The 23,945-nt window shown below is 43.0% G+C and overlaps 1 protein-coding gene across 1 annotated transcript in view; it reads left to right on the top strand.

The window, feature by feature from the left end:
• Positions 1-23,945, top strand: part of PIP4K2B (phosphatidylinositol-5-phosphate 4-kinase type 2 beta) — a 551,068-nt gene that overhangs the window by 245,843 nt on the left and 281,280 nt on the right. Inside the window, exon 3 of the mRNA XM_078645621.1 lies at positions 18,477-18,573. Coding sequence (XP_078501747.1) covers positions 18,477-18,573 — 97 coding nt within the window. The remainder of the gene's footprint in view (positions 1-18,476; positions 18,574-23,945) is intronic.

The raw sequence follows: 23,945 nt of genomic DNA, 5'->3' as shown, positions 1-23,945 counted from the left end.
GTGTTTCAATGTTGGATGCGATGATGATACTACAAAATATTTTGCAAGGTTTACTTGAGGTAGCAGTATTAAATAATGAAGCCATAAAGGCTCAAGGGTCCAGTTTAATATTATGATAGGGGAGCTAAAAAATTCAATATCTTATGCCCTCTATGATTAGGCCGGTTGGTGAGGATCTTCGAGAGGGGGGAAGTCAGCCGCCCAATATACCATTAGAGAATCCCGAACCTAATGTGTATGTCTCGAGATACCCAATGATAATAAAAAAAAGGAGTGAGAGGAGGGGCTTCAAATTACGCATCCCTCGATCACGAGTGTGGGAGGATAAGAGAAAATTTAGAAAGACCCAACCTTCTACTCAGCAGAGGCCAATAAATGGAGTTTGTGAGAAAGAACGAGAGGGTGAAAAAGAGTTAGTAAGGTCGGCCCAGCAAATGGAAAACAAGCGAGGTAAAGGAAACTGCCTCTGATGTGCCTGAAGCGGTCGGCACAAGTAAAAAATGTAATAGAAATCCTAAGAACAAGAAAGACTCTGGTAAGGATAGTGTAGCACCAGACCAGGGAATAAATGCTAAAAGGAAGGTAACGAGAGCGCAAGCTGCCAAAAGCACTAGCTCGAATAAAGGGCAGGTTGAGATTGGTATGACCCATGAAAGAAACATAAGCAATAGGGACCCACCAAGGATTCCCCGAGAGCTAGAGGTAAAAGGTGACTCAGACTTGTGGTTATTTTTTGAGCCGAGTGACCAGGGAAATGGGAGAAAAAAGGTGAGGAAACTAAATTGGCTAAATAGATCCCAACTGCTCTTCTCTCTTGCTAATTGTGAAAGCTTATGTAGCATCAGCTCAGCAGACCTGAAAGAAGTGGGGTTTTCTGTAAATAAAAAGGAGACCGAAGTCACTAAGGTTCTGCTGTATTTCGAATTGGTAAAATCTGCATTAATCAGAGTGGAACCTGAGTTACATAAAGAAGGTATTACATTGGTAAAAAAGTTAGAAATGCAAGGGTCAACTACACAGGAGAGACCATTTCTAATAAACCATGCAGGTCTGGTACAAAGGCAAGTCAGAATGATGGGTGCCTGCTGGGAAGAAAAGGATAATATAGAGATCACGATAAGAAAGAGGGATCAGGAGGCAGAGGAAGAAGCAATATTAGTAGGAAATAGATGTAGAGTCTTGGCACTTCCCGATTATGATATAAACAGGAGCCTAAATGAAATTGACTAGGTATCTGGGTCGTTGCACAGCCTAACAGCGTTATCTTGGAACGTATATGGGTTTAAAAGAATAGAAAATCAGGCAAATTTTAAAAAGATCATTGATAGCTGTGGAATTGTTTGCCTGCAAGAGACCTGGCTGTGTGACGATACCCAAGTAAGTGTTGGGTTTGCTCAGCAGACAAAGGTAGCGGTAAGAAGACGCTTTGGTAGGCCTTCAGGTGGGCAAGTGACATTGGTAATGACAAAAATTGCCAAGAAAGTGGTTTTGTTGAATGTAAAATGTAAATTGGTTATAGGATGTAGAGTGTTAATGCTGAACCCCGACCCTCGGTTTGACGGTTTTGTTATTGTAAATGTGTACATTCAAAAGGGGGAAGAGAGGTCGTACAGGGAAGAGATGGAAAAACTAAATGAAGATCTGTCAGCTATGATTGAGAATTATCCAAGAGATGTAATGCTAGGGCTGGGTGATTTTAATCACAAGTTAAACCCTGCAAGGATCGATCAATGATGTCGGGAGCAATTGAATTGCTATAAAATTGGGAATGCAATATTCCCGAAAGTGACAATGTCAGAACATGACTCGGCTTTAGGCCAAATGTTGGGGGCTTTGGGGTTGATCTGTGCAAAATGTAGATTCGATGTAGATAGACCAGCAAAGCGAACCTTCAAGTCAGGCCAGGAACTCTGCCCAATTGATTATATTTATACACAAGCCTGGAATTTTGAGCTGATCAAAAAGTTTGAGGTGTTGTCTGAAGACTGAAGTGATCACTTCCTGTTGAGACTGGAAATATGTGAGCAAAAGAAAAAACAAAGGGAGACAGTGTTGCCAGTTCAAGTTGAGTATCCTAGACGACTCACAACTAGGATTACGGAAGAATATCTGGAAAAATTGGTAGCTGTTCAACAGACGTTGCTGATAGAAGACATCCTAAATGTATATGACAGCTCCTGGTTTGAGAACTCAATTAGAGTGTTAGTGGAATGTCTGAGGGTAAAAATTAAAGAAAGAACCCCCAGAGGTGAGAGGGGAAGTACAGTGTATAAGACAGGGAGGGGATGGTTTGACGAGGAATGTAGTAAGGCTAAAAACCTAATCAGGCAACAGGAACGAAGATTAAGGGTAAAATACAGTGTAGAATTGTGGCATAACCTCCAGAAGCAAAAGAGGCTCTATAAAATGTTGGTGATGAACAAAAAACGATCCTTTAGAGAGAGCTGCTGGGATAAACTGCTGACCGCAATAGAATCCAAAGATTTGAAAGGGTTTTGGAGATTGGTGCGAGAAAGTTCAAATAAAGAAAGGGGTGCCCTGAAATGTGTGATTCCTGAAAATGAGTGGGCAAAATACTTGGGGAAAATTTATGGGGACTGGAATGAAACTGAATGCTTAAATTCAATAGTATGCTGTGGAGTGAGTAAAGAAATGGAGGATCATTTTTCCGTTGAGAATGTCAGAAAAATGCTGTCTAACCTAAATTTGACACGGGCAGCTGGACCTAACAATCTCCCTGCGGTGGTGATAAAAAAGAGGCCGGCGTGGGGGGCTCTTTTCTTTTCAAAAATGTTCCAGGGGATACTTGCCACAGGCCAAACCCTGAAAATTGAAGAGGCGCAATTATAAGGCCTATTCACAAAAAAGGTGACCTTAACTCTCCTAAAAATTACAGATTAATCAATTTGTTTGATATCGGCGAAAAGTATTTGCCAATTGATCTTAGAAAAACTAAACGAGTGGTCAGAGATGAATCACGTTGTACCTCCTGAACAAGGGGGTTTTAAGGGGGGGCCAATCGACGGTCGACCACTGTTTCGTACTCTGGTCCATTGCAGGAAAGTCCATGGAGCAGAATGGTAAGTTGTGCTGTTGCTTCGTGGACTTCTGTGCGGCATTTGATTTAGTGGACCGTGGGAAGCTGTGGGAGACACTGATTAGCTATGATATTCCCAGAGAACTGCTGAGCCTAATACAACTTCTGCACACTGCAAACCGGGCACAGATCATTTTAGACATAGATGGGAGTATATCTAGAAAAATTGAGATTGGAAATGGGCTAAGACAAGGGTGTGTTTTGGCCCCTCAACTGTTTTCACTCTTTATAGCAGACCTACCCTCAATTTTAGGTAGTGCAACGGGGGCAAGCCCTAAGCTAAATGGGGAACATATAGCATGCCTCTTATACGCAGACGACCTGGTAATTTCTGACCAAACAGAGGGTTACAAAGAAAGCTGAACAGTTTCCATGAGTATTGTAAGTCGAAAAAGTTAGTAGTCAACATGGACAAAACAAAGATTTTATGTTTTGGAAGAAGGGAAATAAGATATAGCTGGTACCTAGGCCTTGAGAAGCAGGAAACTGTTGAAGAATACAGTTATCTGGGTATGTGGTTTCAGAAAAATCTTAAATGGACAACCCACCTAGATGCATGTAGAACAAGGACAGCAGCGTCAATAAATGGCCTTAAGAAATTTAATGGAAGCTATGGAGAAAAATCGGAAAGGCCGGTCCTAAAGGCATATCTAGCTATGGTGCCCCCGCAATTTCTATATGGGGCTGAATTACTGTTTTTGGGTGGTAAACATGGTTGGGACGCAGAGGAGGGAAAAGCTTTGAAAAATCTATTCTCACTCCCTAAATGTTCAATGGTGCAAGCTGTAAGGTTAGAAACATATGTAACCTCTTGGAAGTTTACAGTCTGTATGGCCTTAGTTAGATTCTGGCAGCGTTTGGGCACTGAGGAAGATCTAAAAGTCTCGCAATGGTGTAGGAGGGAAGCCCTGATGAGTGAACGATCATGGGCTAAAGGGGTTAGAAATTCCCTTAAGATGGTTGGTAAATTGCTGAGACTGGATGTAAGTCCCGTGACACTCCAAATGGAAGTTACGAGGAAGGCTCTTAGGGAGGTAGGATATGAAGTATCCCGAGCCGAGGACTAAGATTACTTGGCGACGAAAAAGTCGGTACAGTTTATGGCCCAGGCCTGGCTAAAAGATACACATTTTCCTTATATGGATAGACTACCGAATAGATGCCTGAGGAGAGAAGTTCTAAGACTAAGAACTGGATTGAATCCTTATCATTGTAATACTAGAGTAAAATTAGTGATGATAGATAGCAGTGGAAACCGTAAGTGTATATTGGGAACTACATGCGACATGATGCATATTTTATTGGATTGTACAAAGCTTTTAGAACCATGAAAAGAGATATTAAAAAATATGATAGACTTGCCGCAAGTGTCCTCCTAACAGAAATGATGAATTTAGATATTACTTGTGCACTGGGGAGATTTATGCAAAAAGTTAAACAAATTGTAAATTGCGATTTAGCTCAAGTCGTGTTTGACCCATTTTAATGAGTTATAAGTCATATATTGTTTTAAAGTTTTTATGTAACAATGAACTGTTTTTTAAAATATGTTATCTGTTTAAGGACAATTGTCCAAATAAACCTTGATTTTGAACACTAGGCAACTATTGTAATATGTGCTTTTTCCAGACTAGATTTTTTTTTTGCTTTAGCTATTTATCAAGACTTTTGTAGACACTGCACCTTCCTCAACAATAAACGTTGCAAAAACCAAGACAAGACACAACTATTAAAGGTAAATGGTTTGCGTAAATAAGTGATACAAGGAGATTTTATCTCAAAATAAGTAGTAGAAGTAATCACTACCACATAGGGTGAGCAGTTGGTAAATAAAAAGTAGGGTTCACTCCACACTTTGAGATAGTGTCCACTACATTACATTAAATTACCAGCAACACCTAGGTCAGGCACAGATTAGGATCTTTCTGTGTGCATTCTTGTTGCTGTAGCAGTCTGGATCATGGTAGCTCGTCACCAAGTGTGTTGTATTCACAAACACACATGAAGCAATCCATTAGGTTACTTAGAGTTTATTAGGGCAATCCCGAGAAGCAGCTGCTCCCATGACTCCCATAACCACAAATGCCACTCAGTTCGACCCCTAACACAACTCTGGAACAGGGTTTTTCAAAGTCGGTCCTGGAGGGCCGGATCCAATCCAGATTTTTAAGATCAATACATTTTACTAAATAGGGATATGCTGAAAATCTGGCATGGATCCGGCCCTCCAGGACTGACTTTGGAGAACCCTCCTCTAGAACAAGTCTGTGCCATGCATTACAAATGTAAACTTGAACAGGCACCACAGACTATTGTGAGAATCCTGGATACATTTAGCATACCTATAGTAAAGACATATTTAATATATCAGTGTAGCCAAACCACCTCATTGTTTGGGTCTGCCTTGCAGCCAAAAGGTAGATCTTTGTAAAGGCCAGACCTAGTCACTGGTGCTAAACTATTGTTGTAAATTGACTGACTGGGGACCTAAGCATGAGTTTTACTCTATTCAAGATTTACTGTTTCATTATCATTTTTTTCTCACTGAGATTCTGCTTTAGTAGAATTATGCTTTCTGATCAGAAACTAGGTTGGATGTTCTTTATGGGACAATAAACTTCCAGTTGCTGAGTTCCTATGCTTCCCCATGATGGGTTGTCTTTGGGTTCCAGGCCCTAGTGAAAGATTCTTACTTATTTACAGCCCCTGCCTTTCGTTTGTATTCTGTAATCCTAGTTAAGAACCCTCCTAAAATTAAAAAGTCCTACTTTAAGCTACATTAAATATTTGGGCTGAAGAATGTTTTTGAATTATCATTACTGTTTGCTTTCTTATGTCTCTAGCATGTACCATAAGATTGTGACAATAGACAGTAATTTTTCTTCCAAACAATGAGATCAAAAGTTGTTTTTTAACTCCAAGGGTACTTCCTCTGGGGAATAATCCACTGGAAGCGCCAAGCTTCCTTTTCTGGCGGTAAATAGTAATAAACTTTTAATGTAGTGTTTCATACTGCATTTTTAACCATTTGTAGGTCAGATAAGCGTCCCCCAACAAATCTCTCAAATGTTAGAGAAATATGGTGCTGGAATGATGATAGTTGCATGGAATTTTCACTTCTGGTACCAAACTTCAAGGCCACTGTATCGAAATAGGCCAAATGCAGTCAATTTTTTCGTTTGGCTAGGCCACCTGTTGGATTAGGCAATTATCACCGGGACCTGAAATGTTAGGGCTGGAGAACTAGATACCAGGGTGGCTGGTAGTATAACAGTCAAAGCAGCTAACTTGATGGTGAAGAAGTGAAATCTCTCTGGTCTTCTGAGAAGAGATGGCGAGAGACTGCAGACTTCCGGGTTGTACTGCTCCTGAACAATGCAGATACACCATTGTAGTGGTCAAAAGTGTCTGTACAGCTTGTTGGCCTCTGGTCACACAAGTTGCTTCTTTAGCATTTAGGTCAATATGGCTGCAAGTCTTTGTGGCTCTTGTACTGTTGCTCCAAAGTATATCATCCGAGCAGGCTTTCAGTCAACTGAGCATTGTGCTGTACTTACCCTTGATCAAACGCCTGATCACCTCTCTTCACTGAGCAATAGTGTGTTTCTTACTACCAGGCACATGACAGTAATGGGGCCCCTCCCAGCCATCAAGGGAGACAGTGGTAGGCATATTTATGTCCCTAGTGTAGGCAAAATATCCTCTCAAACTCCAGGCAAATACAGTTTTTCTGCTCAAGAAGGCAAGCATCCTCCTTTGGGAAAACTGGATTGAAGACGTACTTCACCAAAAGGCGAGATTAATTCACCTAAGGGAAGTATCCATGAGAAGGAAAGCAGATTCTTTGAGTTCTAACCTCCAGTTCTGATGTTAGCCTTGGCATTGTGGTGAACTCTGAACAAGGATGTTCCTCGCTACAGTTGTGATCCATGATCTTTGATCCTCAACATTCCTGGCCCCTAAACATCACCATTATTAATCGGAAGCCAATGTCCAATGTCTTCAGGGTTGTACAGAGAAATCATAATAATAATTTGTTGTTGTTATAATTATTATTTAGTAGTAAAGATAAAATGAGTTGCGGACCCTCCTTTGGTTTAGTTTGCAATCCCCTGCAATGTTGTTACAAAAAGTATTTTGAATTCTGTATGAGCCAGAAAATCTTGAGTTTTTTTATTTTCTTTAGTTGTAAGGAAATCAATGGCCAGTTAGAAGTTGTAGAAGGGAGCATGTGTACATGTGCTTTACCAGAGTTTCCTCAACAGGCATGGCCAACTGTTGATTAACAGGTGTGATAAAGACTCTGCTTTGTTTGAGCCCAAAGCAAATGAAACAACCAGCGCAATGGAAAGTAGTTGTTGTAAAGAAAATTTATCAAAAGTACTTCAAAAATGCTAATACCACGCTACAAACAAACTATTGAAGAAGCCAAGTGAATTAAAGACAAAAATGTAGCCGTCCAGTGGTGTTTTGTGGTGTGGGTTTTGAAATAAATTACAATTGCAGGAGCCAATTAAATGCTGTGGAGGTTAAAAAAAAGTTGATGAATAAGAAAAAAATCTGTTGTGGGTATCAAAGGCAGGTTAGCTCCCAATGGAATCAGGAAGGTGTGGTGTAGTGGAAAGTTACCTTAGTCCTTAGAATCTTTGCAGGAACTCACTTCACTCAAATGAGACTAGGAGTGCAGTTATTAGATTATTTTTTATATTTAATGTATTTTTAATATTGAAATGATTTAGGAGTATTTTGTATATGGATTTGCATTTCTTAAATTTTGAATAAAATGTAATGTCCTTTGCCCAAGACTATGGATGAGATTTGAGGAAAGCTAGATTTTAGTAAAAAGCTATGGTGAAAGTAGGTGCTCATAGAAGCTAAAGCCAGTATGTGATGACATCCTGGGAACGGTGTTGTGGTTATGTCCCAGTTGCTTCTTTTGTAGGTGATTTTACTGAGCAATATACTTTTAAGTGTTTTTTTCTGGCCTGTTGTTCTGTTCGTGCCTGAATGTCTTGGCCGTTTGTTCATGGGAGACTGACATACAGTTCGGTTATAGTCTTTAAAGTTCTTTGTCTTGGATTTCACATAACATTGGCGAAAAAAACAATTACATCTGCTCAGTGTTTTTGGTATTTTCCCAGATATAGGATTATCAAGTGGAAAGATTTTCCAATGACAAAGTATAACAATGGAGTTCTCCACGTGGCACTAAAAGATGTTGCCAGTTTTGTGTCCCTTGTGTTAAGCACAGCACTTTGGAATACAACGCTTATAATTAAATGGCCTTTCCGTGGCAGAAAAATATACAAATCTTTCTGTACCACAGGACATTGAGTGCCACAATGTTGTCATGAACTGAGGGTTAAATTGGGACTGGTAAGAACGTAAACTGCATACCCTGGTTATGCAGGACAAGTCATCTTTCCCCATTTGATCAGTTGGTTTACTCTGATGACCCCACCCCATCAGGCCATTAGAGTAAGATTTCCTACAGTGGAGCTAGGAAGGCTCTACCGTTAGAAGACTGCATTTCTGTCCAATTCAAAATTGAGTGGGCGGACCGAGGGTTTGGCAGACGAATTACTCTGTCACGTTTGTGACAAAGTACCCTGTCTGCCGATCTCTAAATCTGGTCCTAAGACTTTGGTTCACAGGGACAAGGTTTAGCTTGCCCAATGGAGCTTGCCCAATGGATGGCTGCAGACAGGATGGGGCTCTCAGAGTTGGAAAGGCTGAAGAGAAGCACCTTGTCAATGGAAGAAATGTGTTTCCTCTTTGAGATCTTGAACCTTGTCTCAAGACAAATCCGTTTTTGCCTATGTTCACCTTTATCCCCCAACATTAACTACAGAACTCCAGTAAGTGAGATGCCACTACCACAGTAATGCCCGGGATAGAAAAGAGGTACAGGGAATCTGTGCATGATCCAGAGTGTATCTAACTGCATGTGGAACCTGACTCATTATTAGTTATTATAGCTAGGGTGAGTGCCATGTCACCAGCCTCATTGCCATCACCACCCCAATATAAAGACAGCAAGGGACTGGAAGCAGTTGGGAGAAAGATGGAGGGAACTGCAGCTCCCTCCTGGCTTATCTCCAATTCTGGTGCCCTTATTAACAGACACATACATCAGAATTGGTCTCACCTACCCAAAGAGTACCAAAAAAAGCCAACACTGCGATAAAGCAGGACAAGAGCATTAAAAACTCTGTCTCAAACATACACTACAGTCACAGCCAGCAGACAACTAGCCACAGGCATCGTTCTACAAAGACGTGCCCGGCTATATATTTCTGGCTTCTGAAGCCGGATTGTCGAGGTCCGTATTCCCCTTGTGGAACATAATCTTTTCAACTACAAGTGGACCAGACACTAGAGTTTATGGAATGAGTCAACGACTAGCTAGGGCCATGGTAATGTGACGATGTTCAGCCCTTCCTTTAAAACGGGTGACATCACTCAGGGAAGGGGGCTGGGAAGACCTATATATGTCCCATAAGCTCAAAGAACTCACATAGGGAGCAAGTTGCCTCAAAATACAGTGTCAATAACCTTCACTGCCAAAGGCATTTTTTCGAGGCAGGGTAAAGTCTGGAGGCAGCATTGATGGCCCCATGCACATGCCAAACTTGTTAGTTTAGGATAATGGACTTCTAAGCTCCTGGGAGTTCATAACAACAGATAAGAGGGTGTTAAATCTAGTAAAACATGTGTATTTTATCAGTTCATTAGAATACCAAATACACCACCACCAAAACAACAAAAGTACAGACAGGACAAGCTACAAGTCCTTTAAGCTTCAAACATAAGTTCAGGTACTATTATTGAAAGATGCAATAGCGATAGAACCCCTCGAAGTGGGAGAAACAGATGTATTTAGTTTACTTTCTCGTCCCAAACAAGCCATAACTGTGCAACCAATCATGTTCATCAAAACACAAAGGTACCACATTACAACTCTCAAGGAAGTAATTTCTTTATTAGAGAAGGACTAACTGGTGACCGTAGATTTCAAGAATTCCCACTTCCACATAATGATACACCGTTCACACAGGAGATACCTCAGGTTTGTAAAGATTGGCTACATTACCAGTTCAAAACACTACCTACCTCTTTGCATGAAGTCTGCACCTAAATGTTTACCAAAACATTACTGGCAATTATCTTTCAAAAAAGGCTATTCATGTGTATCCATACATGGACACATTTGAGCATTGCCAAAGAAAACATTCAGAAATTAGTGAACCTTCTACATCGGTTGGGATTGCGATTGAATTGTAAAAATAAATTAACCTATCGCAAATTTGAAGTAGGCTTTCAGGAAACAGTATTTTTCATAATCCAGGCTAGAGCATACATAAAGGCCACTGCAATAATGCAGTTCTGCGACCACTGTTTTTTCAGTATTTATAGATTTCTCACACTTGCCAAATAATCATTATGTGCTGCAGATTTTTGTAGCTCAAAGGGACAAAGTTTTCTAAAAATGCAAGGGTAGGCCCTTTGCAAACATTGAGTTGGTCACTGTTCAGCTGTCTATGTGCCTCGTTATCCCATATGATATGTCTTTTCTTGCTGCCAAAGTGAAGGCAACCGTGCCCCATATTTGTCTTTCATTCTTTCTTGCTTATTTCCTGTCGCCTTGCGCATACCCAATCTTGAAGAAAGTCCAGGGATGACAAGACTAGGCTTGCCTTTAACCTGACGTCTGTCTTTGACAGTGAGGATGGTGATGAAACTGTTGGGTAAGATGGCTTCTTTCATTCACCTGATCCAAACAGAAGAGTAGTTGAAAAGCCAGTGGTTGCAAACTATAAGGTAAATGAAGGTTATAGGGTTCTAACAAAGAAAGTCAATAAAGAGATGAAATGGTGGAGCATGGAGATTATTTTGAATTAGAGACCTCTTACTACACCACTAAGATGGGCCACCATAACAACAGATGCTTCACATGTGGGCTAGGTGGGCAGTCATGGAGAGTTTCAAAATTAAGGCACTGTGTTCCGTTGTCTGCTGAGGAAGCGTCCAAATACAGCAAATATCGGCAGCTTAAAATGGTTTACCTGCCATTGAAAGCCTTCCAGAGCAAGATCCAAAACAAGGGAGTTGAAAGTATTAACCCCTTCGACGCTGATGACGAGCTGGGCTCGTCATGAGGTAGCCTCCTCGCACGCTCAGGGCTCGTCACGTAAAGTGCGCTTTTGAAAAAGTCAGCGTACGAGCAGAATTCCGCCCGCACGCATGCGGTTAAAAGACAATACAACTGCAATGTTACAACTGAAAACGCAGTGGGGTCCATATCAAAGGGTGTAGAATTCCTATCTCCCGACACCCTTGATATATTGTTTGAGGTTAAGGACAACATTTTTATATGTTTATTTTGTTCTGTTGGCAAGAATGCCCAACCCCTCTAGCACAATCCCTTTGGCTATCAATTTACAGGACACAGCTATGAAACAGGATTGTCTGCCTCTGTAGCAAGGTTTGAATCCATATGGTTACTTTGTTCAAAATTGTATATATGGTTCATTAATGCTAACCAGTTGGTATTAGAGCTAGCACGTAAAGAAACGAAGTGAACTCTGCTTACATTGCTTAAAAAAGTAATAATTTGAGGCTATTTACAGTGCTCCCTTTATAAGATTTTACATGCATTAGCATGAAAACAAGAGTAGTGATTGTTTGCTTTAAAAGTGAAAAGTACACAAAACATTACCACTTGAAAAAAATATGCTAATAATTGTGCAACTTTACATACCATTTCTCTGAGGCATCACTTAGTAAAGCCTGATTGATACAATATAATAAACAAAATATGCATTTGCAATGCAATAGGTGTCGCAATTGCGCAATTTTGAGCTTATTAGCACTGTAAATGACAATGCCTTTTGTGTTGAAAAACCTGCAATAAAATAAGGCAATGTCATTTACAATACCAATAGATCAAAGTTTCTAAAATGCGATACCTATTGCATTGCAAATGCTCGTTGTTTACAAGCACCCCATGCTGCACCTTCATGTTAATGAGGCTGCGCCCCTTTCTTTAGATGAGCCGTGTTAGGTCTGCGGCCACTTTTATAGTGAAAGCGTGGTATGTGGCGTTTTTACCAAAAAAAGCCCTCGTCAGTCAAGTTGACAAATGTTTTTTTTGTAAAAGCGCCCCATGGCGTGCTGGATGTTGCAGGAAAGCATGTAGTTCCTGCAGTATGAGGAACTCATTAAAGAAAATAGTGCTTTCAGACTAAAATAAAACGTACCGTGTAACAACTGTAGTCAAAGGGCCAGTCGTCATGGGAGGTTACAAGTGAAGACAAGGCAATACTAAGGAGGGACTAACAAGCGTATTAACGAAGCGAAAACAACATTTACAAAGGACAATGACACAAGCCAATTACAAATATGGACGGAGTGTGGGCGGTCTTCAAGTCCATACTCCAATACAGCCTGGCTCGCAGAGCAGCGCATGCGCTGCCCAAAAGAAAGACTAATAGTGGAGAATCATGTGTATAAAACCAATATAGGCAATATGAAAAAATAATTAGGAGTTAAGTTCTTACAGAAAGCGACAAAAGTGCATCCACAACTATATGTTTGTACACTGGTGCAGATTTATAACTTTCAGACATTCACATACCTTTACAGAAGTATGCCTGGTAGCTGTTAAGCCTAGCAAAGCTTTGATCCCATGCTAGCACCCATTTGCTTATGTGAAAATCTGCCTGCCGATTGGAAATTCACTTACACTACACCACCTTTCTTTCCCCATCATGTAAAAAGTTGTACACTTGCCCTTGTTAGGAGAATTGTCCAACCTTTTTTCTGTTTGGAAAGTCATTGAAGGTGACTTAGTGAATAGACTTAAGCATATTAGTTTGTGGTTCTGCACAGACTCACACTTCACGCCTACTTCCAACTCTCGTATGTAGCCCCCTACTTTCAGACCTCTGATATAATGAGAATACTACCATAACGTGTCACCTCAAGCACAGCACCAAAGGGGATAATTAGATTATTTGTTAGACAATTCGTAAAATTGCATACCCTTGAGAATCCTATCCACTTTCTAAGCTAGTACAGAGCATTTGCGAGTCGGCCATCTCAAGAAACATGCACCTTGCTGCAAACCAGGTCCCAGGGGTAGATAACATTCATGCAGATTAGCTAAACTGACTAATTCCTCTTACAAATGGGAACTAAAACAACCTTTGGTAGATACAATATTGAGTTGTTCAGGTGTCTAGCATGTGTCTGAAGATAACAGTCCTCCGGGAAAAGCTCAAATTCAAGGGGCTAAGATGTTCCACCGAAACCCAGGAGAACCACAGTTAACTGCTTAGTTGCTGAGATAGGTGAATTCAGCTACTTACAACTTCGGGAGTAAAACCCTGAATGTCATAAGGGAAGCATGTAAACCCATCATTAAGGAAGTGTTGCACCCTAAAGTGGTACCTGTAAAAACAATTTCCATCAATGTAGGATTAGACGTTGATAGGTACCTCACACGCATGTAGCAGTTTGCAACCTAACCTACACTTTCTTAAGGTTCCATTTGTCAGTGATTGCATCTCATTAAGAGGTTTCGGGAAGGGATTAAAGACTTTTCCATTGATGTGCAAAGATATGATTAACATGAGAAAACATCTTAAAATCCTTTCAAAAGTAGTGTCACCATTCAATACCAACTAGGCCATAACCCTACTAGTATTTTTAAAAAATCTGAGTGACAAAGCAGAAAAAGCACTTCTCCCATTAGATATAATAGGACTTGTGATGGACTACATAAAGGAGACACAGAAAATCAATCAGGTCATGCAATTCTTCATGGAACATTTCCCAGTGGCACTGGGCACAACACTAATGACGAACACCATGGGAAGATGGATAGTGGAAACCGTTGAGCATTGGGATCTACTGGGTCATGAGACATTACAAATTAAACCTAAAGTGCATCCTCCAGAATGAAGTGAGCCACACTGGCCGTCATGGTCAACGTTTCACTACAGGACATCTGCAACAGCATGGTCTTCCGAACACACTTTACCCAAAATTAACTGTAGACATAGAGGCACGCAGATCAGTGGCAATAAGACAGAGTGCTGAAACAGTTGTTCTCATCCATTCCCTCTTTAAATTCCCCTCTACAGGTGGGCTAACACCTCTATGTAATTTACGCACATCATGTAAATCTAGAAGAGAGTGCACGTTGCAAAATAACTCAATTACCTGTAATAAAGGTTTTGCAGCTTTAGGATTTCAAGATTCATGTGTGCCCTTCCCACCTCCCGAAGGAAAGCGGGTAGTAGAGGAAGCAAAAAACAAGAAACAAAGATACTTTGCAAGTAAGGGGGCAGGTGGACTTACCATCGGTGTCCTATTCAGGTACTGTCTATATCAAAGCTCCCAAAAGAAAGAAAACGTTTTTGTATTCCGGTTGTCATTTTGATATCCTGTAGCGCTGGGACACTCATATTGGAGGAGCTATGCGCTTTATAAGCTCCTTTATTATTATACTTCCGACCTAACCTCTGGATGGAGATGCACAGAATGTGAATCTAGAAGCGCTTTTTAGCTGCAAAACCACGATTGCAGATAAGCAACTCATTTTTTTGTTACATAGAATTCTACAGAATGCCATATTAGGGAAAGGTTTTGATGTTTGTTACCAAACTTTGCCAAACTTTGTCACACACTTGCCCTGACGTCGTACTGCATGGGACAGTGGATTAGCTTATTTTTGTCATTGCCCTATGAGTAACTGCATTTTACCTCATCACGTGCACATACGCATCAAAATAAATGTTTCAGTCTGGGCTGAAGGCTTTACATTTTCTGTATTTCTACAAACTTAATTTACATTTATAGGTCCCCTTTCATCCTTATTTTAGGTCTTGCCTACGCAGCGAGCATGCACTGCATAGGAGGGCCTTTAGCCGTCGCTCTGCGCACTTTCAAGCACGCACTTGAGCCTGTGGTGGCATCCACCTTGCGGGAGCAACCAGCGGCGTGCCAAAAGCACGAGTGCAGTGCTTAAAAACGAGCACACTGCGCGTGCACTTTTTGTAAGGGCTTCAAAGTTTTTCCTTAGCACCTCAGTGTCAATGATTCACATATATTTTCTACCTTCCCTATTTTCAGCACAAATCTACAGTTTAATTTGCAGAATATTTGTTAACTGACCTTCTCTTGTCGGCACTCATATGGATTTTCTCAAAAACTAAGATTCTCTCGTTTTCACATTCCTGCCCATTGTAATCTAAGCTTCACAAAAACGGGATTCTTTATTTTAGTACCTCCTCTTCTCACTTTCAATCTGTTCCCAAACCCCCTCCCCCTATACTCACTGAAACGCCTCATTGAACCGGGATGCTCTATTGAATGTCAGCATGTGTTTGGACCTGTTCGTGGCCACTACAGCTTGAGTATTTCGACCTCTCAAGTCCATTCCTAAATGCTGATTGGGGGCATTACATTTCGATGGGAAAAAAATCTACTAGAAAGGCGGATTCGATGTGTTATTTATGTCAATAAATAAAAGCATGTGTATGCCTGCTGACTAACTTGTGTGTGATATTATTATGTGTATGTGCACAAGCGAGTAGTCCTCTGTTTGGTCCGTGGGTAGCTTTACGCCCGTTAGTCTTTGACCATCCTTGTGTCTGGATATCTGGGTCCGGTGTGTGCACGGGTATTCCATGCCTGTATGTGCGTGGAATATTGTGCGAGTACGTGTCAGTTTTGCTCCGTGTGTGGGGATTTGTGCTCTTATACGTGTTATTTTCATGGATTAATGCGTAGTGTACTACCATGTGAGCACACTGTACACAAGCTTTGTTAATGAGTGTTTATTCACTTTGTTCACCAGACCCTCTCACCACACACAGTACCAGCTTCCGGTCACCTCTTAGGGCCCGTCGGACTCAGGAGCTCGCCTCTCCCTGGCAGCGGTGCAACCGATTTGCTTATAACGTCTTGGCAAAACTTTTTCCAGCTGCTGGCAGGAGATATGGAAAATGGCCGCTTAGAAGAGTGCAGTTTCCCGCCTGTTCCGCCGCCTTGCCTGTCTGCGCTCGTGTGACGGGGAGCAGGGGGTTCAGTGGGGGCCAGTAACCCCCAGATACCGCTTCCAAAGAAGGGGGTACCTGCGCTGAAGCTCTCCCTGAAAATGACTCTCTCTCTCTCTAAATCTCTCTAAACTTCTCTTCAAATATCTCTCTCTAAATCTCTCTAAATTTCTCTCTCCAAATCTCTCTCCAAATCTCTCTCTATGAATCTTTCTCTCTAAATCTCTCTCTCTCTCTCTCTCTAAATCTCTATAACTATGTTATACTTTTATGACTGTTTCAGCTGTATAAAGATATTTGACTCACTCTGAACATCAAGTTTGGATCACATACATACATTTCACATATTTAAGTGATTTATCCAGAATCACACAACATTGAACCAAGCACTGAGGCCGGATTCAAACCCATGTCCCCAGACTCCAAAGTCTACAGCTCTAGCCACTGGTACAACGCTCCTCCTACAGGAGTTTCTACCAGTCTGTGACACAAGAGCACGGTTGGACGTTACTACAATTCAAGCAGTATCACTCGGCTCTCAGGGAGGTTCTAAACCTGTCTGTGCATTTGACACTGGTTTAAGTCCCACGTGACAGTAGTGGCATTTAAATCTTCTGCAGCAAATGACGGATTTGGGGGTCTGGATCCCACTCTCACCACACCTTTTTCAAACATCTGCAACAGAGTCTTGAGGTTTCTGACATTCATCTTAGCATGATCTTGATGTTGCATGAAATCAGCATTGAGTAATGCAGGCCTGCCTCTCATGGATAATTTACAGGATGAAACACAGCCAATTAAGTAAAATAACCAACAAGCGTTGGCAATGTCAATAGGTCTGGCTTAGGAATCAAAGTGCTTTTTGCATCATTGAGGGATTTAGGGTCTCAATAAATCATCATAGATGCATTCCCCCACTCATCTTTGCATTCATGCATCGATTTATCCATCCATTAACTGATTCGGTCTTACATTCACTCTCTGTCCCAAACATAAAAAAAAAACACAAACATTCAACATGACGTGCTCTCTCCTAATGCTTTAAAAAAAATAATGTATAGCACGAACGCATTTGCAATGCAATAGGTCTCGCATTTGCAATTGCAATTGCATTTGCAATTGCATTGGCAATGTAAAAGGCAATGCCTTTTATTTCTGTTTTCAGAACACATAAATAAAAGGAATTGACATTTACAATGCCAATAGCTCAAACTCTCGTAAATGCGAGACCTATTGCATTGAAAATGCTTGCCTTTAATATAGCTTCCTTCCGCACCACAGACAGTTCTACCAAGCCACTCGCTTGCCAGTCATTTCATCTGGAGTTTGCTGCATTCTGTGCCGCACTGTTTTGAAACTTGGATACCATCTTGGAGTGGAATTGCCTAGAGTTTTTTTGTTTTACAGCATCAAGAAAGACCACCTTTGTTTAGAAGCTTTATGTTTGACATCTTGGATCAGTAAAGCAGTAGTAAAGTCTATACTTTGCCATTCAAATGGCTGCCCACTGCATGCTTATTGAGCAGCCATCTTGGAATGGTTTTGTGCATAGATTGTCACATTTTTTTCTCCAAGAAGCTATGTTGAACCTGAAAGCAATGAAACCCTATTTGCAATAACTTTGCAAGACAGTCACTGACTTGCTGCTATGTTTTTTGGGGGGATTGGAAGCATATGTCCGCCAGGTTTAGGTGGTAGCATTTTTTCTTTTTATCTGCTTTTATTCTTTTATCCTCTATACATTTCTTGAGTTTGTGTTTCTGTTTTATAGCAATGGTTAATTGGGTGAATGCAAGAAAGGGAAAGTGGCTTTATGAGTCCAGTGATAAGAATCGTATATAAAGTGACTAATTGAGTGCCAAACTCATACATGAGGCGAGCAAGACCCGCTTTGTTATAAGCCAGACCTATTGGCATTGCCAGGGCTTGTTATGCTTTTCAAGTACGCTAAGTGTACCACTGTTACACGTCCACTAGCCTTAATTCAGGATTGCAGGACTGACTACGAGTCTCTGATATGTAGTTTGTGAGTCATTTTATGACGTTGGCTTCGTATAGCACTTTACCATTTGTTGGTGGCGTTTGAAATCCAGGCTCCTTGATGGGTCTGTGGCAGATGTTGACGTGAGCGGAAATAGCCTGTGGACATTATATTTGTTTGTGGTCCGTATTGTTTAGAGATGAGCCATCGAGGGTAGCTGCCAGCGCTTATTCATGACTGCAGGGCTGCATTTTGTTGAACCTTTACGTAAACCTAATGACTCCTGTTTGGTTCCGTCAGACTCGGTTCTTAGAGTTTGCCATTTCTTTTGCAGAGAAAACTTGCCGAGCCGTTTTAAGTTCAAAGAATACTGCCCGATGGTGTTCAGGAATCTGCGGGAGCGGTTCGCCATCGATGACCAGGATTACCAGGTAGGAGCGCCACTGCGCCGGTTCACGCTGAGCTCTCGGGCAGGTGGGGAGGGAAGAAATGCCGAGCTCCCTACCGTTGAATGCCTGTGCGCAGAGGCCCTCCGCCAGCTGCCTCGAACAGTTGTCCTCTGACATGCATTCATCCAAAGCAAGCATTGTTTCTCTTTCTCTTCAAGACGCATGCCTGCCTCGTCCTAAATGAAGGCCTGTGTCTATTTATTGCACGGCACGGGCTGGCGGCTTGTTTTACCAGCTGTTCGTTGCGTCACGTGCCACTATCCGGGCTTGCAGAGTACGTTCAAACCCGGTGTGGAGTCTGCGCCCTGGTCCCGCGTTCTGCGGAGACACTGTTCCAAGACATCCTAGTTTTGTCACTGGGCCATCCGGCCAAAACGTGTGCGCTTGACCCCCATTGCTCCAGTTTCTTCTCTAGGTTTTTTTTTTTTTTGGAAAAACGTTTTATTTTTTCCATCATGTCAGTAACTTGAGTCATTTTCATACATAACCTATCTGTATAAATCCACATTTCAACAATACACAGTTCTGCACGTAGCTCATATACAGTGTTCTGCCAATTATTCACAGTTTTTGTCAAGCCTCGCCCCTCCACCCAGCACCCACCACCCCTCATCCAGTCCAGAGTCATCACTTTAATTATCTGCTGGTGGATCACAAATACCTCCCAGTATTCATTCCATGTTCCCCAGATTTTAGTCCATTTTCTGGTAGGTGACCAACTGGCATTGGTGCAAATTCAGGACGGTGAGTGTAAAAATTCAGGACAAAGGGTCAAAATTCAGGACACAAATTCAGGACAGGAGGTCAAAATTCAGGACAAAACTTCAGGATAATTGGATAAGTTTTACAGACACATCAGAGGTCGCGCAATGGTATTTAAGTAAGCCCAGCCATATCCAAACATATTCAACCATTTGCAAACCTATCCATCATGTATCCTTCCATCTTTCATTTCACTCATCCATCCCTTCATTCATCCTTTCACTCATCCATCCATTATCCATCCATCCTTTCACCCTATCCATCTGTACACTCATCCATCCACTCTTCTACCCATCCATCCATTCATTCACTCATCCATCCAGCCATTTACCCTTTCACCCATCCAGCCATCCTTTCACTTAGTGGAGAAGTGTGGCTCAATGGTTAGAGCGGCAGACCCTGATGCAGAGATCTAGCCCGGAACCAGGGTTCAATTCTCCGCCTCGGCGGGTGTTGGGCTCAAAATTCCACGGACCTGATAATTCTCGCCTCGGTACCTATTCCAATCATGGAGTCCCACTCTGCAACTCTGGGCAATAGCTTGCTTAATCTCCACAACGGCCCCCACAACGCTAAGGATGCCTGGCCTCCACCTTGGGGGTGCCAAGGAGTGGACACCTCACAGGGAAAACCAGGATGGGTTCCACAGCGGTATTCGTACAAGCGCCTTGAGACCCTTGCGGGTGAGTAGTGCGCTATACAAGTATCAATTTACATTTTTACATTTACTTACTATCCATCCACCCAGTCACTCATCCATCCACCCTTTCAGTCATCCATCCTCCCTTTCTCTCTCCATCGACCCCTTCACTTTGCAATCCTTCCTTCCATCCATCCACCCACCCACCCATCTACTCATCCACTGATGAATCCATCCATTGACCCTATCACTCATCCATCCTTTCTCTCATCCATTTATCCTTTTACTCCTTCACTCATCTATTCATCCTTTTGTCCATCCACCTTCATTTTCACTCACTCATCCATCCTTACATCCACCCTTTCGCTCATCTGCCCATCCATTCACCCTTGCACTTATCAGTTCATCAATCCATCCATCATTTCACTCATCCATCCACCCACTCACTCACTCATCATCCACCTTTTCACTCATCCATCCTTTCACTCATCCATCCACCCGTTTACCCATCCAGCTACCCTTCCAACCATACATCCAGCTATTTACCTTTTCCACTCACTCATCTATCCATCCTCTCATTATCCATCTATTCAATCTTTCATTCATCCATTTACCCTTTCACTAATTCATCCAGCCATCCATCCATCCCTTCACTTGCTCACTCGCCCACCTTTTCATATTAATTTTGAGCTGAGCCTTTTTGAGAAGAGACCCATCTAGAACTTCACCCTCGCTGCAGGAGCCATTCCAGGACTGGGACAGAAGCCACCGAGGTCGGAGACAGGATCCACCACAGGGGGGGACAGGAGCCACCACAGGTGGGACGGGGGGGGGCAGGAGCCACCACATGGGGGGCCAGAAGCCACCCAGGGCAGAGACAGGATCCACCACAGGGGAGGACAGGACAGGACAGGAGTCACCACATGGGGGGACAGCAGTCATCACTGGGTGGGGGGGCAGGAACCATCACAAGAGGGGGAACAGGATCCACCAGGGTGGGCATGCAGTATTCTAGTATCATCTTGGTCTCTTCCAGGGTGGGGTAGGGCTCCTCACCCCCTCATGGAGAAGACAACGATAAGACAGGCTTTCTTTCCAAAATGTTAGTTTTGCCCACCCCCCTCCCCCCCACCACACACTGATGTACAGTACTTAAAGGAGATACTCGAAGAGAACTGATTTAACTGATAGTCCTCGATACTTTGTTAATCAGTGTGGGTGCGATTGTACCTTTTCTTTTTTTTTCTTACATTATAGACTGCATGTTTGAAGAACAGAGGTTTATTTACAATTTAGTGACAGTAATTACGCTCACGTGCTGCCTCGGTTTAATCAGGGCCGGTTCTAGGATGTTTGGGGCCCTGGGGAGAAATGGAATGTGTCAAGCCCCTCTAAATTGTGAAGACATGCCGCATTCAGGGCTGTTTGCATCAGAATAGGATGCCCCAGCTCCTGCAGCTTCCACCCACCCCCTCTCAGTCACCTTCAAGCACCTTTAACAGCTCATCAAAGGCTGAAGGTGTCAGGGTTGCCACCCCGCTGTGCCCCTCCAGTGCTGCCGGGTATCTGAGCGTTTGTACTGCTGTCTGCCTCTGAGTGTTGCACCCGGCCTCAGCATCGGAGTCAAGAAGGGAGGTGGGGGCAAGCTGTGCCGGCTTCAGGGAGTTGCAACCGGTGCCGGGTTAAAATTACGGACAAATGGCGCCCGTTAAAAGATCCTTCACGGACAACGGACAGACGGCCGAAATGACGGACTGTCCGTGAAATTTACGGACGGTTGGTCACCCTATTTTCTGGGGCATCCTCTATTACTAAACACTGCCCTTCCAGTTATAGCCACATCCATGTCTCTGCTCCACGCTGTTAGTGAAGGCACCTCCACCCCCTTCTCTAGGTTTTTTAAAGCTTCAGCAAATAGTCAGTTCTTGAGACAACGCAGTCGACAACCGGCTAGCAAGCATGCTTGATCTATAACTCACAAGCTTGTGTACGATTTCAAGTCCTTATTTCGCGCCCGCCCTAACAACTAAAACGTGGATTGTAAATGCAGGTCCAACGACCCCTTGATTACCAGCTTTTCTTGTTCGCAGTGTGCCTGTCCTCCGAGCAACAGCGTCTCTTAAACGGCTTTTAGTGGGATGAAAAAACTGCCGGGGGGAGGGGGAGGGACTTAGTGGCCTCTCATAAGGGCGTGGCCGTTGTATTTAAGGGCGTGGCTTAAACACACAAACTAAAAATCTGTGCTTCGCATAGTGTGGGCCTGACTGGTATTTTGCTGCTTCTGTCATTGCATGCAGATATACAATTCAACAAGTAACATTACACCTACAACAAGCCCAGACTATTGGCTTTGTCAATGTTATTAGTTGCATAACATAAGCAAGCATTGGAAATGCAATAGGGCTCGCATTAGGGAAAGTTTGAGCTATTGGTCTTATAAATGAATTTTTTTTTATTTTTGTGTTATTTTTTAAAATAGCTAAATTAATAGCTTTGTCATTTACAATGCAAATAGTTATAACTTTCGCAAATGTGACACCTAAAGCATTTGTAATGCAACATGTTTTGTATTTACGTGACTTGGATGTATTGATATTACAAATAACAATGGCTTTTAATTTTTTTAAATAATTAATACTTAAATAATGTATTTAATTTGTAATGGCAATAGCTTAAACTTTTGTAAATAACTTTTGTGAAGATTATGTTCAGTGTTTTTTATTGTGACGAATATCCAAGAACAGAAGTGAAATATTAACATCTTTTTGTGATTTGTAATAATGAAAGCTTGAAAACAGCTTGAAACATTGAAAGAACATATTTGAACCAGTGATGCTGTGGTTGCGCTGAGTGATGCTGTGGTTGCGCTGAGTGATGCTGTGGTTGCGTTGAGTGATGCTGTGGTTGCGTTGAGTGATGCTGTGGTTGCGTTGAGTGATGCTGTGGTTGCGTTGAGTGATGCTGTGGTTGCGCTGAGTGATGCTGTGGTTGCGCTGAGTGATGCTGTGGTTGCGCTGAGTGATGCTGTGGTTGCGCTGAGTGATGCTGGGGTTGCGCTGAGTGATGCTGGGGTTGCGCTGAGTGATGCTGGGGTTGCGCTGAGTGATGCTGTGGTTGCGCTGAGTGATGCTGTGGCTGCGCTGAGTGATGCTGTGGCTGCGCTGAGTGATGCTGTGGCTGCGCTGAGTGATGCTGTGGCTGCGCTGAGTGATGCTGTGGCTGCGCTGAGTGATGCTGTGGCTGCGCTGAGTGATGCTGTGGCTGCGCTGAGTGATGCTGTGGCTGCGCTGAGTGATGCTGTGGCTGCGCTGAGTGATGCTGTGGTTGCGCTGAGTGATGCTGTGGTTACGCTGAGTGATGCTGTGGTTACGCTGAGTGATGCTGTGGTGGTGCTGAGTGATGCTGTGGTTGTGCTGTGATGCTGTGGTTGCGCTGAGTGGTGTGTGCATCGGTGGAGCTTAGTGGGTGCATTGGTGGAGCTGTGTGGTGGGTGCGTTGGTGGAGCTTAGTTGGAGCATCGGTGGAGCTGTGTGGTGGGTGCATCGGTGGAGCTGTGTGGTGGGTGCATCGGTGGAGCTGTGTGGTGGGTGCCTCGGTGGAGCTGTGTGGTGGGTGCCTCGGTGGAGCTGTGCGGTGGGTGCCTCGGTGGAGCTGTGTGGTGGGTGCCTCGGTGAAGCTGTGTGGTGGGTGCATCGGTGGAGCTGTGTAGGTGGAGCTGTGTGGTGGGTGCATCGGTGGAGCTGTGTGGTGGGTGCATTGGTGGAGCTGTGTGGTGGGTGTATCGGTGGAGCTGTGTAGAGGGTGCCTCGGTGGATCTCTGTGGTGGGTGCATCGGTGAAGCTGTGTGGTGGGTGCATCGGTGGAGCTTAGTGGGTGCATTGGTGGAGCTGTGTGGTGGGTGCATTGGTGGAGCTGTGTGGTGGGTGCATCGGTGGAGCTGTGTGGTGGGTGC

Source organism: Lissotriton helveticus, chromosome 5_1 (genome assembly GCF_964261635.1).
Source record: "Lissotriton helveticus chromosome 5_1, aLisHel1.1, whole genome shotgun sequence".
Classification (NCBI taxonomy): Eukaryota; Metazoa; Chordata; class Amphibia; order Caudata; family Salamandridae; genus Lissotriton; species Lissotriton helveticus.
Note: the sequence above shows the minus strand (reverse complement) of the source record. Positions and strands in the feature narration are given on the sequence as shown.